This window comes from Talpa occidentalis, unplaced genomic scaffold (assembly GCF_014898055.3).
Source record: "Talpa occidentalis isolate TD23 unplaced genomic scaffold, MPIMG_talOcc4v2.1 talOcc4.13, whole genome shotgun sequence".
Classification (NCBI taxonomy): domain Eukaryota; kingdom Metazoa; phylum Chordata; class Mammalia; order Eulipotyphla; family Talpidae; genus Talpa; species Talpa occidentalis.
In genome coordinates, this window is record NW_023601322.1 from 31,962,141 (window position 1) to 31,976,588 (window position 14,448).

Below are 14,448 nucleotides of genomic sequence, written 5' to 3' on the forward strand. Positions count from 1 at the left end.
ACCTCCCTCAGCAGAGGCAGCTCTTAAGGCCGCCCACCTGCAACCATGCAGGCCTCTCTCAGCAAACCTCTCCCTTTGGGGGCAGCTCTTTCTGCCCGCTTGTGTCTCTGCAAGTGTCCTTTACTCTTCTGTCCCTTTCCCTAATAAACCTGTTCTTTATATATAACTAACATCTCTGTCTTATGGAGAAACTCACCAGGGGAACTTGCAGCGTGCCCCGGAAAGGGGAGCTCTGGCGAAACCTTTCCCAGAGTGAACCCAAATTACCACGCAACTCCAAATACCCCATCATTTGGGCGCCCAACATGGGGCTCTTCACATTATCTGGTGCCAACATCAGTCTCCAGCGGTTCGTTCATGCAATAAAGGCACCAAACCAATGGCCACCTTCCCCTAAGAGGGCACTGATCATGAACCACCTTTCTGCTTCTTGGTGCTTCTTCTTCCTGGCAGCCAAAATCTAGACGGGTGAGCATAACTTGGGGTGCTGGGTGGGGGCCTGGAGGGGTCCAGGAGCTCTCCATGCCTGCCTGAAAACACTACTCTGCGGCATTCTCAAGGGGTGAGCACGCAACAGGTCTTTTCAGGGCGCCCCCAGTGTTAGGAACTCGGGGCCAGGGTGGGGAGCGTTGAGGGGGCACCCAGCACAACGACTGAGAGAGACTCCCGAGCTCACTGGGGGGCCAGGCAGGGCCCGGCGCGGCGCCGGGCTGGAGTCTGGCGCTCGGGGCGCGGAGCGAGGCTGCAGGGCGCCCGAGCGGTCGGACGGGGGAGCGAGAGCTAAAGCTTGCGGCGCGCGCGGGGCCGGCGCCCGCGGCCGAGGCCCGGCAGCTGACGCCGGGGAGCCCGCGGGCGGCGCGCGGCGGGGCCGGGCGGGAGGCGGGAGGCGGGAGGCGGGAGGCGGCGCCGGGGCGCGGGGGCGGCGTCTCCGGAGCTGCGCAGGCGTTGCTCGCACCTTGTTGATTACTCAGTGCTGGGAGCGCTGCTATGGCGCTCCTCAGACCCGCGGCTCCTCCTCACTCGCTCGAGGCGGAGGGGAGGAGGGGTGAGAGCAGGAGGCGGCGAGCGGGCGGCCGCCGCAGCTGCAGACCCGCGGCCACAGGAGGAGGCGGAGCGGGAGCCGCCGCAGCCAGCCGGGTCGCCGCCGCCCGCCGCCGCGGGGCTGCCGCGAGTCCCCCCCGGGCTTGAGGGCGCGCGGGGTGCCCCGGCTATGCCCCGCCGCGGCAGCTGAGCCGGGCGCTGCCCCCTCCCGCGCTCCCTCCCGGCGCCTCGGCCGCCGCGCCCCCCGGCTGCCCGCGCCCGCAGTGCCCGGCGTCTCCCGCGCGCCCCTGACCGCGAGCGCGAGGGCGCGGCGGCGGGAGCGCCGGGCAGGAGGAGCCGGGGAAGATGGACCCGGCGTCCTCGCTGGGCTGCAGCCTCAAGGATGTGAAGTGGAGCTCCGTGGCCGTGCCGCTCGACCTGCTGGTCAGCACTTACCGGCTGCCCCAGATCGCGCGGCTGGACAGCGGTGAGTCCCGGCCGGGCGGCCGGCTCAGGGCAGGAGGACGCGGTCCGCGGCCCGGGTGCGGGTGCCCGGGAGGGTGGGACCCGCTGGGGAGTGGGCTGCGCCCCCCCCCACCCCCCAGCGCTGGAGTTGGCTGGAGCGGCTGCCGCAGCCCTGGCGCGCTGCTCCCACTGCCCCCAGCAGCAGCCAGAGATGTGGAAATCAAAGCGCTTGCAGTGTAATTAAAAAGGACGCTTCAAAAAAAATCAACATAGGGGAAACCTCTGCAGATCGTAATCCGGGAGGCGAGCTGTCCCTCCCCACTCGCCTGCAGGAATTACTCAACCTGGGAAACCCTGAAGAGTTATCTTAGGCAACTTTCTTACGAAAATAATTGTGCTTTGGGTGGCATCTCTTTCTTGGATGCGCTCCCCCGCCCTCTTTCAGACCCCCTCCTCCCCCCATAAGCAGCAGATTTAGGAGGAAAAGCTCCTGGGTGACCAATGAAAGGGATCACATTTCTCAGAGACCTTTTATTACAGCTTGTCTGTTTTGTTTAACCGAACTGAAAGTAATTGAGGGCTGTGTGTAGAAAATGTTTTCAGCCGAGGTGATGGTGTGCTTAAGATTAATGATTAGCTTAGTGCATTTCCAGCTTGGACAAAAATTTAAGTCCCCAAAACCGACGTTGACTTGGACCTGAGGTCAGAACTCAAGAGATGTTTTTTACTTCCTGAAACTGACCAGCAGAAACCAACCAAACACCCTCCGCCCGCCCCAGCTGTATATTCTGCAGTGTGACTACTGCAAAAAAGTAGATTCAAATAGTTTGAAAGTTGACGTGTAAGGTGGCAATCTAGGTGTGCTTTGTCTTCTCTTGTGTTCTCACAGTAACTTCAGTTGATTTTGGCTTCCTGCTATTTCACAGTTTTCAGAAATCTGCTCTGGTTTGGGGCTGCAGACTTGGAAGCACCTGGGCCCAGGCTGGCAGGCAGGCAGGCAGATAGAGCTATGGCCACACAGGCCAATCCCCAGAGCACGGAGTAGAAAGATGGCATTTCATGTCCCAAGGACTTGGGTTCCTCCCTTCTGGAGTACAAGAGTATGTAACATGAGCTATATAAATGTCCAAAGACACTGTTTGCCTATTTCTTACCTGTGGGGTTAGATTAGACAATTTAAGTACTAATGTGAAAAATAAATGCAGAAAAGGTCACGAAAGCTGGAGAGCAGTCTTGGCATTCGTGCTAGCCATGGCTGGCTGGTGATGGTACTGGTGGGCATTGGGAATAAGCTAGGAGTGTTCAAACTAGTAATGATGTGTAGATGAATTCAGGCAGAGACAGGTGGTACTTTTGCTTAGACTGGGGATGAGAAACTGTTTTGTGTTTTAAATATCTATAGATCTAAATCTGTGCGTTTGTGTTCATAGTGTCATTTTCTGTATTAACTATGCACAATTGTGTATTTTGGAAGGTTTTGAGTCCTTATAACCCCATAAAAATAAAAGGTCCTTTTCCTGACCTTTGCACACCTCTGCACACTCTTCTAAAACTTCTTAGCTAGGTAGAAAGCACTGCTGCCATGTAGTATAAACGTCACCCAAGAGCTTCATTAAGCTGAAAGTTTAAATAGGCTGAATATTAGTTGCAGACACTACTTTTAGCTTTTTTACCCATGTTCTTATTCCCGCCATTCATAAAAAGGATCTGAATCAGCAGTGTACTCATCCCACACTTCTTTTTACAATTAGGACGTGGGTAGCAAGTCTTAACACTGTGTCCTTTCAAGCTGTGGAATGAATTTTATTCACTATGTGTAATTTCAGTTCATTTTTGTAAGTTTCTCTTTTTATCACAATTGAGGGTTACAGTGGCACACACAATTTGGAATCATTGCTAAATACTGCCTCATACCTTCTTTCATTTAGCTGTCCCATCTTATTTAAACATTTCTTAATAGCTGCATAATATTCCTTGAGAGGGCTGTACATTAAAATCTAGTCTTGGGTGGTGGATATCATGCTGCTTCAGCATCTGGTAATTCAAGTTGTGATGTAATGAAAATGTTTGTATGTATCAATAAATTATTTGTTTGGGTTATATACTTGCCTTGCTGCATCCTTTTCAAGTCCTTGGCATCCCCTGTCAAATTGCATTAGAGATTAAAAGTGATAACTCACAGGAGAATTTTGGGAGTACCATTCTTCCCCCACGCAGCCTTACAATATTGAATATCTTAAAAAAAAGAAAAATAACCCAGCTCAAATCTTTGCTAATTTGACAGGGTTGGGGGGGGGGGCGGGGAGATGTACGTACTTTGCTAATTTAATTTGGGAGGACTTTAACAGAGTCAGTCATAGAGCCCGCACTTATTTTTAATCATGTTTCACAGCAGTGGTTACAACATGTTAAGTACATGCTGCCATATTTATAAGTGCTATATGTGAAATCTAAAGTTTTGTGCCATCGTCTTCCTGTGTGTATTTTTTTCCCGATTTTAGTACAGCAGGTACGTTTTATACATGTACAGCCTGTACTTAGACATGAAAGGTAGTCATTTTCCAAATCATTTGTTTTAAGAGACTAGAAAGAAATTGAAAAACATGCCACTAGTTGACATGCCGAGAAAACTGTTGGCTAATTTTTTTTTTAAGATTTATTTTTATTTATGCATACAAGAACTGGGGTTAGGCCAGAGTTGCGGTGTGTCAAAGGATTCACCAGAGACAGTGGGGAGCAGAACAGCCAGATCTACTGAAATAACTGCTGAGGGAAGCAGTGGGCAAGACAGGAAGGCCTGCTGCTCCATGTGGGTTACCTCCCTGGCCGGATCAGGGAGGGGATCGGGTATCCGATAGGCTTGCTATAGCTTCATAGTGCTGAGACCTAACCCTTTGTGCCACCAGGGAGGCCCCTGTTGGCTAATTTTAAAAAATCATTGAAGATTATTAAACAACAGATTTCATAACTGTTGTTTTTGAATGCCTACTATGTGCTAGTATATTTCTAGGTGCATGGTATGTAATATCTCAAACTCTCAGCAACTCCCTCTTAAGGACTTTGAGAACCTGAGATTCAGGGAAATCTTGTGACATACTTAATAGATCGGATTGTCCGCGACTTTCTGTCTCTATAAAGACAGACCTGTTATCTCAGATTGTCTTGCTCCCCCAGACTAAATTGGAGTAGGTTTAGAGTGGGTCTACCGTCTGCTCTAAATAGCTCCACTGTCTCTCTCAGAGCTTGAGGACCGGAAAGTCAATATTTTTAAAACAGTGTAGACACCGAATTAAGTGCCGGCCTCATCCATCATATTTAGACGGCTTTTCACTTCCCAGAGGAGTAGTTGAAAAGAGAAGAGGTAAGGGGCATCAGGGAAGAAGAAAGTAAGAATCAGAGAAAGAAGGAAAAAAGTGGGGACTTAGGATTCATAGATGTGTCTGCTGAGATTACAAGTATTTTTGCCATACTTAAAATAATAAATACACAGTAAGTAAAGAATTCTCCAGTTTTTTGCATTATGTATGTCACTCATGAAATTCCAGTCAGATATATGCATTCAATCTTACATCCCTAGAGGTGAAATTTGTCATTGTATATACAGCAAGATAAATACAAAAGTAGAGAACCTTTATGTGTATTGCCCCATAAATCATTCTAGGGAACTCAATATTCTAGAGATTCTCAGAAGTGAAAGAGATCTCTGCAACCAAGATCTTACCCCAGTCAACAGTGCTATTAAGATCAGATATTTAAGCTGATCATCATTCTTAGCAATTGTTGGCTATAGAACCAATATCAACAAATGTGTTTATGGTCCAGAAGAGGACAGAGAGTGTGCTAACCCCTACCCCATTGTCAGCCCATTCTCACCCAAAACTGGGTAGATGGAAAATTGTTAATTCTCTTTTTTCAATATTTTGTCTTGGAAGGCTCAGAAGACTTGGTCTAGAGGAACGTTCTTCAGACTTTTTTGCTCCTGTAGCTTCTAAAAGATTATATACTCCCGAAAGATTCTGTAACCTAAGCACATTTTTAATCTGATTGCTGAAACTTTTCCTCTTAAGTTTAAATCATTGCAAAAGACGTCATTTTTCAGCATATTGCAAATGCCAGTCCTTTAAATTAAATTGTTACATCATTTAAAAAACTAGTAGAATCTATATTTGATCACAGTATCATTTAAAAAAATACACAAATTCTTCAGCTGTTAAAATTTTCATATCTTTCCTCTTATCTTCCTATTTCCATTTTCTTCCCCTATAGAATTCTATTTCAATTCTAACATGTTTTTATGCCAGGAAGTGTTTTATTGATCACTCTGTCGCGCTTACTATAAAAAAAGAAAAATTTTTAAAGTATATACATTCGAAGTCTTTTGTATTTCTTTTGACATTTAAAGCTCTTCATATGTAAATATTTCAGGTTGTTTAAAACAAAAATTGGAAATTACCTGACCTAGAAAAGCTGTTATCAGATGATGGAGACTGTCACTCCTCAATATGCATTAGCATTTTTATTTGTTCTTTTGTTAATTGCCCTGAGGTCTTTACACCCTAGGGTAATGCAGCTTAAAAAGATTTGGGAAGATAATGAAAATGCATTTCCTAAAAAAAATGTTTTTGGTGTAATTGGCATACAAAATATTAGTTTCAGGTATACAAGATAATGATTTAATGTTTGTATACATTGTGAAATCATCACCATGTAAGTCTGGTTACTAGTTACCATCCTTCAACTTACAAAGTTTACTTTTAGGACTTTTTTCCTTTGTAAAGGAGAGCTTGTGAAGAAGTGGTTGAAGGACGGCTTTCATTCAGCACTGGATGGTGTCGCTCATTCAGTCATGTTCCCACATGGATCAGTTTTTAGACAAGAACATTTGAAAATTGTGTATCTGGAAACAGATTCCCTAGAGCTATGATGGTGAACCCCTTAGGAAAAAGGAAGATCAAATCTTCATAACATTGGATAAGGAGAGAAAAAAGATAGGACTTAGGGCAACTGCAGAGCTGGATCAGCAGCTCCCTCCTTGCTACCTGTGTGGCAGAATCAGCTGATTCTAAACCCCAGGCTTGTTGGGACTTGGGAATTTTGGTCCTTGCTTTGTGCTGAGGTGCTTCTCTAACTTTTTAAGTGTCTGGATGAATGAAGGAGCAGAAATATGGGCCCTCAAGTGATTGTGATATTCCAAATGACTCTTGGCAAATATCAAAGATGGTTCTAGATTCATGTTTTGTCTTTGAAACTAACAAAGTCTTAAAATTTATTCCATGATCGGTTATGTATTTATATAATTTACATATTAGTAGCTCTAAATCTGTGTGTGTGTGTCTATGTCTGTCTTTGTGTGTCTTACTCCATACAGATATGTGTACCCATCTGGCTTAATTTCCTCTTGTATTCTGTCCTATAGAAGGACATGTTAGCTTCAGGTGAGAAAAATAGTACTTTAAAGGATGCTGGACTTGGATCCTAGAGACCTCTGTTCCATGCAGATGTTACTATTCCGTGGTCAAGTGATCTTGGCCAGGTCAAGTCTTTTAACTCCTGATTTATAGTTTTCTTGTGCAATAGTTTATTTTACACTTGCCCAATTTCATAGTTATTAATGAATTTGTTTATTCAATCACCTAATATTGATTAAGCCCCTACTAAGTGCCAAGCCCTGTTATAGGTGTTGGGACAATGTCACTGAACAAATCAGACAAAAACCTCTGTCCTCAAAATCTTCTTCCTGTGATAATTAAATGCAATAATATATTTGAAATACATGTGTGTTGCAAAACAATATGCATATATAAGATTGCATATAAAGTGGAGGTGCAGACATTTGAGGGGGAAGTTTCAGAGTATATCATTTCGTTTAGGCAACAGAAGTCCACTGAATAATAGATTTTATTATCCTTGTCAGATAAAGAAACTGAGGGAAATGTCCTGGGTCATTTTAATCTATTTCCTTTTGAGTTACTATCCTAGTAATCTACAGGTTATAAAAAATGACAAAAGGTCTTTATCAGCAAGAAAGTGTTATAAACTGACTAACCCAAGATTGTATTTGGGAAAGTCCAGAGCAGGAAGTTAGGAAATAAACTAATTTAATCAAGAATCAGTTTGTGAGTCTGACCAAATGCTTCCAAGATACTTCAGTCTTTTTAAAGCATGTATTCATTCTTTGCTTTTACTCAATTGATAGTGATTTTCTGAGCATCTATAATTATATAAATATTTGCAGGAAAGAAGTGCTTAGTTTAATGTTATACACAAAGTGGGGGATGAAGGAAGTCTTTTGCATATTTTATATACTTTTACTTTCTCTAGCTATCACTTCTTATTTGCCATGCTAAAAAGTGAAGAAAATTAAAAAAGGAGAGGACTTTGTTAAGGGCAGTATACCATGCTTGAACATTTAGTCCTACAAGACAGCATTCGGGCATAGCTCCCTTCGGTGCTGTCTTAGAAGTGATAAGTGAGTATCCATATGGCCAGTAAACGTCTTAAGACCCTTGGTTCATCTATAAAAGGAAAACTGTTTTGACCATTGTGATCGACTGCATCGTCGTTTAAAGAGGGAGTATTTTAGTCTCTTTCACTCATTTGTCTGTCTTATTGAAATAGCAAGTTCTTGGAGACCAGCTTGTAAACTCATTTATTTTTGTTTGAGATTCCTGAGGTATCTGTCTTTTTACTTTAGTAAGCTGTGGTTCTAGGAAGATTCAGTAACTCCTTTTTGTCTTCAGCAGGACTATCAATCTTAAAACATTTATTATATGCAACTTTAAAAATAACTGATTGCTGGTTTATACATTATTTTATTATACTTGACAAAATAGAAAATATCTGCTGAAATATTTTAATTCTCATGGGATGAAGTCTTCTTTTAGAAGATATTTCCACGCGAAGATGCTTCCCTACCACTCAGCCTCCCCCTTAATCCCAGTTTCACAAGAATTTTAACCTGATTTTAGGTTAAAGGAATTTACAAGTATTTTCACTATTTCCCAACTTTTAGGGCAATGCCTGGCATTTCGGAGGCAATTGACAGGCATTTAATAAATGAATGAGCAAATATCAGCATTAAACATTTTAAGGTCCCAAATATCAATATTTTAAGGCTACCTATGACTTTTGCAAGTGTGAAATAGAATTTCACTTTTATTTCAAATGAGATAGATTTTATATTCTTAAATATGTAAATGGAAACTAAGGTGGTGGGTCCTAAAATTAGCAACAGGAAAACCATCTTGAGTTATGTAATACTGATTCTTAGGTTCTTTAGTTATCAATATTTTAAATAAGTTATTTCTAGAAATGACAACTCATTTTTAGATGTTCCACCTCCTTGCTACTTCTTTTATATTGAATATAAGATGCCTTCTTTACATATTATATGTAATTATGCCACTGAATTTTTAATCTTACATGGCCTACCTACAGTGCCTTCAATCTGTGGGACTAGTCAACCCTCACTACAATAAAGAAGAGGTCTGATTGGCTGTCTCCACTGTCTCATCTCAGGGCAGCAGGGATTTTACTGCTTAGCAAAGCAAGCCACTAGGTTTTAGCAGTGTGACAAAACTACAACTGTTAATTTGGTACAGTTGTCATGTTCTTAGAATAGCTTTAAGATTGACTTGAAACCATAGTGTCTTAATCCCAGACAATGAGTTTCCTTTTATGCCTTTGTAGGAATATTACATAGTGGTAAAAGAAGAATAACAAAACAATGTTCTGAGTCCTTTCCCAGTTTTGTGGATTAATTACTGTATAATTATAGGTCAAGTCATTTTAATTGATTGCTAATTCTTCAACTCAATTTGAAGTGTGTAAATACCACTTGGGCTTTGATGGCTTTAATGGTTGTTTAACAAATACCAATTTACTGAATTTAAAGTCCAATATGAAATCTTATAAAGATATTTGCTATTCGGGTTAATCCTTAACATGTTACCATAAGTTATGATTGCGCCTGGTTATCGTTAGAGGGGAATGTAACTGTGTGAACAGTGCTTATTTATCTCCGTGAATGTTGAAACTAAATTATGTCCTGTTGTTTTTCTCTACTAACTAGAGAAAATTTTTCTTGGTCAGCCTCTTTTTTTATGATAGTTTTTCTCAATACCAGATTTTTAAATGTTAGAAATAAAAATCTGCTCTTGATAATTAGTTCACATTGACAGTATTTTTCTCTTAAGGGAATAGTCAAATAACTAGAAGTAACTGAAAAGGGTAAATAATTGCTTTTTTATTTATAAACATATATGTTACCTTGTAGGTAATTAGGAAGCTCTGGTTATGTCAGATTCGGTTATTTGTTCAAAAAAAGACTAAGGAAGAGCCTGAGGAGGCTCACTTGAATAACTCCAGGACTTCCAACTATGCAGACCTCACTTACATTCAGTGACTGGTGTTCACTTGCCCTTCTCTCTTTAGCATCAATGGGCAAGTAAAAAATGGTTGCAGTCAAAGAACTAATATGTATTCCTTTGTCATTCTTGTTTCTCAGTAACTTATAGCTCTGAGATCTTCAATTTTAGTTTGTTTCAATTTAACATTTAAAATAACACGGGATGCATTTTTGTCATAGACCACTGGCCCACAAAATCAATCGAGCACCAAACCCAAGTTAAAAACGACTTAATTAGGTCTAGAAGGTTCAAATTACCTACTTAAAAATAAATAAGTAACATGAAACTTTATTAAGATATTCTCCTGTTATTTTTTTCCTGTTTATTTTGAGCTCATCTTTTGGTTGGTTAACAGGAAGTAGACAGCATCAGAAGTAATTTTCACAAACTCCTCATGGCCAGGTACAGTTAAGGTTTATTTCAGTTGTGCACAACAAGGGGGAACTAGTGGCTTGTACAACATGGAGATTTCTTTCTTTTTCATGTAAGAGAAGTCTAAGGGTGCAATGGTCTAGGGCTGATATAGGCAGAACCAATCAAAGGTGCAGGCGCCTTCCTGTTCTTTCTCCTCTGTCATCTGTAGCAGGTCATTTTCACATCATGGTCCTTGATGACTGCTGGAACTCCAGTTTGTCTGTATCCCTGACAGCAGGAAAGGCAGAAGGCTTTATCTTACTACTAGTGTGATACTGACTTCACTTACATTTCATTGGCCAAGACTTAACACATTCCAATATGGGCAAGAAGACAAGGAACTGAAGTCTTTAGCTGGACACAGTGCCCAAGGGTGCTTATTGTAGGGTCTTTGGGTATTGGGAAGCACCTAGCTCCCTCTGCCATTCAGATTTTTACTTTGGTGCCTTCACCTTTTTTTCTTCTACTCAAAACATATTAAAATAACCAGGCATTGGATGCTAATTCCTTGACATTTCCTTGTCTGCAAGTTCTTTCTAAAACAGTATGAACTTCTTACCCCGACTTCCTTTTTTCTTTTCATGCTTGAGCTTGAGCTAAAACCTAAAATTGTTTCTATTTTTTAAAAATATTTATTTATTTATGCATACAAGAACTGGGGTACAGGCGAGAGATGAGAGGATTCACCAGAGACCAAGTGGGGAACAGAACAGGCAGTACTACTGAAATACACTGCTAAGGGGAGCAGCGGGTGAGTCTGGAGAGGTCTGCTGCGCCATGTGGGTCTCCTCCCTGGCTGGGGATCGAACTTGTGTTGTAGTGGCTGCGGATAGCTTCATAGTGCTGAATCTTAACCCCCTGCACCAATAGGGAGGCCCCCTAAAATTAGTTCTATTTAAGAAGATTTACTTATTTTAAAAGTAAGCCATGAAAAATTGTTTACTTGTAAGAAATTATTGTTAATAAGGGAGTCCTCATGTTCTTTTATGGCTTGCATACTTTTCAGATTTTTTTCTCTGATCTGATAAACACAATGGAGATAGTTGTCCAGTTTTTTTCAAGGAGCTTTTTTCCCCCTGCTCTATTCCTTTTGATATATATGTACTATTTCCCCCCAAATATTAACATAGAGAATTGAGATGATATAGACAAAAATGCCAAAAATGTATCAGTTTTAATTCCAGAAGTTATATAAACTGTTACATAATCATTGTTATGATATTCCTATTATTCAGGCATGGTGTATAAATGCAGAATATGTCTAAAAGTGGGACTGAATTATATATAAAATATTACTTGAAAATTTACAGTTAGACCATGAGCATTTTCTTTCATTAAAAATATTCTTTGTAGGGCCTCCCTGGTGGCACAGGGGTTAAAGACAGCACTACAAGCAATCACTGTAGCACAAGTTTGATTCCCTGACCGGCCTGCCAGGAAGTTACCCACATAGTGCAGCAGACCTCTCCTGTCTCACCCACTGCTCCCCTAAAAAGCAGTGTATTTCAGTTAGTCTGCCTGTTCTGTTCCCCACTCTGTCTTTGGTGAATCTTCTCAGCCCCCCCCCCACTCCCTGCACCTCTGACCTGTGCCCCAGCTCTTGTATACATAAATAAATCTTTCAAAAATAATATTCTTTATAAAGACTAAATGGGATTCTTTGAAAATGACTAATTGGGATTCTGTTATTACCAATGTACTATTGTTTATGTTACCAATTTCTAGCTGTTAGAGATTTAGTTGTTTTGAGTGTATGTTATTTAGGGTTGCTGGAGATCGAATTGTTATTCAAAATTTATTATTTTTAGATTGTTGATATTTATTGCAGAATTGTGTACAGGAAAATTTGTACCATTTGCAGTGGATGAGTAAGCCCATCACTTTGTACACTGAGTATCATAGTGTTTCTTAGCCTTTGCTAATTTAGATAATTAAAAAATTGCTACTTTTTCTAATTTATATTTCTTGTATTACTAGTAGAATAGCTTCAGTGTTTTTTTTTTTTGATTAGCTTTATTTTTTTTTAGATTTATTTTTATTTAACAAGAACTGGGGCACAGGCCAGAGGCGTAGGAGGGTGAGGGGATTCACTGGACGAGGCAGGAGAGGTCTGCTGCGCCGTATCGGTAGTTCCCTGGCTGGGGATCGAACTCATGCTGCAATGGCTGCGGATAGCTTCATAGGTTGTGTCTTAACCCCTTGCACCACCAGGGAGGCCCCTCAGCTTCAGTGTTTTTAATCATATTTCTTTTGTGAATTTTTGGGTCATCTGTTTAAGTTTTTGGTAGTTTTTTTCAAAGCCCCTTTAATAAAAAATAAAATCCTGATGTCCTTTCTTAGTTTTCTGTAGAATGTTTATAAATAGTCTCCAGGTTTCTTTGGGGTGATCACAGTTTAAACTTACTTTCCATTTTTCTTTGACTGTTACTCATAAATAGGCATTATTTGTTTCTGAAATTAAATAATTGTGATTAGTTTACTTTTATTAACCTTGATATTGAATTTAATTGTTATATATTTACTGTAGCTTTGTGGCCAGTCCTCTGAGAGAAAGAATCCTTTTCCTTGTATGAAATAAAATAATCTCATGAAAATCTGCTAAAACCATGGTGTGTTTATTTACGACTATAAATATATTTGAGTTCAAGTCATGAAGAGTTGCCCACAGATCTTCATTGTTGATAAGTTCCTATGCATTTCAGAAAACAAAGTTGACAAACTGGTTTCTCACTATTTGGTTTCAAAGACTAAGAATAAGTTGACATATTTATAAGAATACTTCTTTTTTACATGTGATCCACAAGGAAACCTAAAGTTCTACATTTTGGATAGAATTTTCTGTGCCAGTTCATATTTTCTCTCATGTGAGTGATGGACTACAGTATCTTGAGAGTCTGATGCACCGTAGGGTCTGAGTCATGATTCCAGAATATAAATAATTGAAATTCACATATAACTTCAGGACAAGGGAGAAATGAACATTATAGTTTTTCATTTCATTTCTTATCTTGCATATCTACACCTGTTGTCTTCAGTGTAATGACTAAAAGAAGAAAACATGGTATTCTGTCTATGTATAGCAGTGGTTGATGGGAATAAAATACATATCCTATGCCTGTTTGTCACCTAAGGACTCTACAAATTGTTGTATTTATCAGAAAGTTGCAGTGACACTTGCTGAAAGTGAAGTTACAACATGACTTTAAGAAAATCTCTTGGCACCAGAAGAGTGTCAGCAACTTCAGTGGATCAGGTAGTTTGTGAATGTACCTTACATCTTCCTGTCTTCACTTTTTATCTCTTGACTCAGTTGAGTAGATATCTGAATATTTGTGTGTAATTGAACACAGTGTGCTAGTTATCAGAGGAGTTTCATGTTAAAAAACAGAGCCTTAGAGACAAAGGAAAGGGAAATAAAAAAATTTTTAAAAATACCATTTATCATCTATCTAGTTTTTTAAATTGTCACAATGAAATAAAACTTAATTTCTCTTATTCATTTTGAAGACTGAATACATAAACATTTTTCAAAAGTAATGATAATCTGAAATCCCACCTTGAGATAACATCCCTATCCACATCTGGGAAATATTGTTTTGTTCATTTTTTATTCACAGGTAACTGTTTACAACTGTACATAAACACGATATTTTACTACTTTTTTTTTTCCTGTCACATCTACCCCTGTTCCTCCAACCCAACCCTTCCTGCCCACATATTCACTTTACTAGTTCAGTGCATATCCTTCCTATTTTCCCTATAATCCTACTTTGACATTAAAATATAAATATACATGCAGAATCCAGTCACTATAGAAATGGGATTATGTTATACATACTTTTTGGCCTTATATTACTCATGGGACTCTGAATTGTCTGCTATAATATAAATTCATTCTTTTTTAATAGCTGCATATTATTGCACGGGGTGGAAATACTTACCTTTCTATTGATTGGTGTTCAGCTTGTGTCTAGTTATTGGCCTGTGTGTACTAAACTTCACTAAATCTGTATGTACACAGTGCCTTTAATTTGTTTATTGTTTCTGTAGAACTCTGATTTCTATGTTTCATTTCTTCTCCCTAAACATCTTTGATAGCGTTGTCTCCCTGGTGTTAATCTCACATGCAGAGGTAATTAAA

At 40.4% G+C, this 14,448-nt stretch overlaps 1 protein-coding gene across 2 annotated transcripts in view; it reads left to right on the forward strand.

Annotated features, from left to right (window-relative positions):
* The first annotated feature begins 967 nt into the window (after nucleotides 1-967).
* Nucleotides 968-14,448, forward strand: part of GAREM1 (GRB2 associated regulator of MAPK1 subtype 1) — a 183,041-nt gene continuing 169,560 nt past the window's right edge. For both annotated transcript variants that reach the window (XM_037508686.2, XM_037508687.2), the window contains exon 1: nucleotides 968-1,507. In XM_037508686.2, coding sequence (XP_037364583.1) covers nucleotides 1,387-1,507 — 121 coding nt within the window. In that variant the 5' untranslated portion in view covers nucleotides 968-1,386. The remainder of the gene's footprint in view (nucleotides 1,508-14,448) is intronic.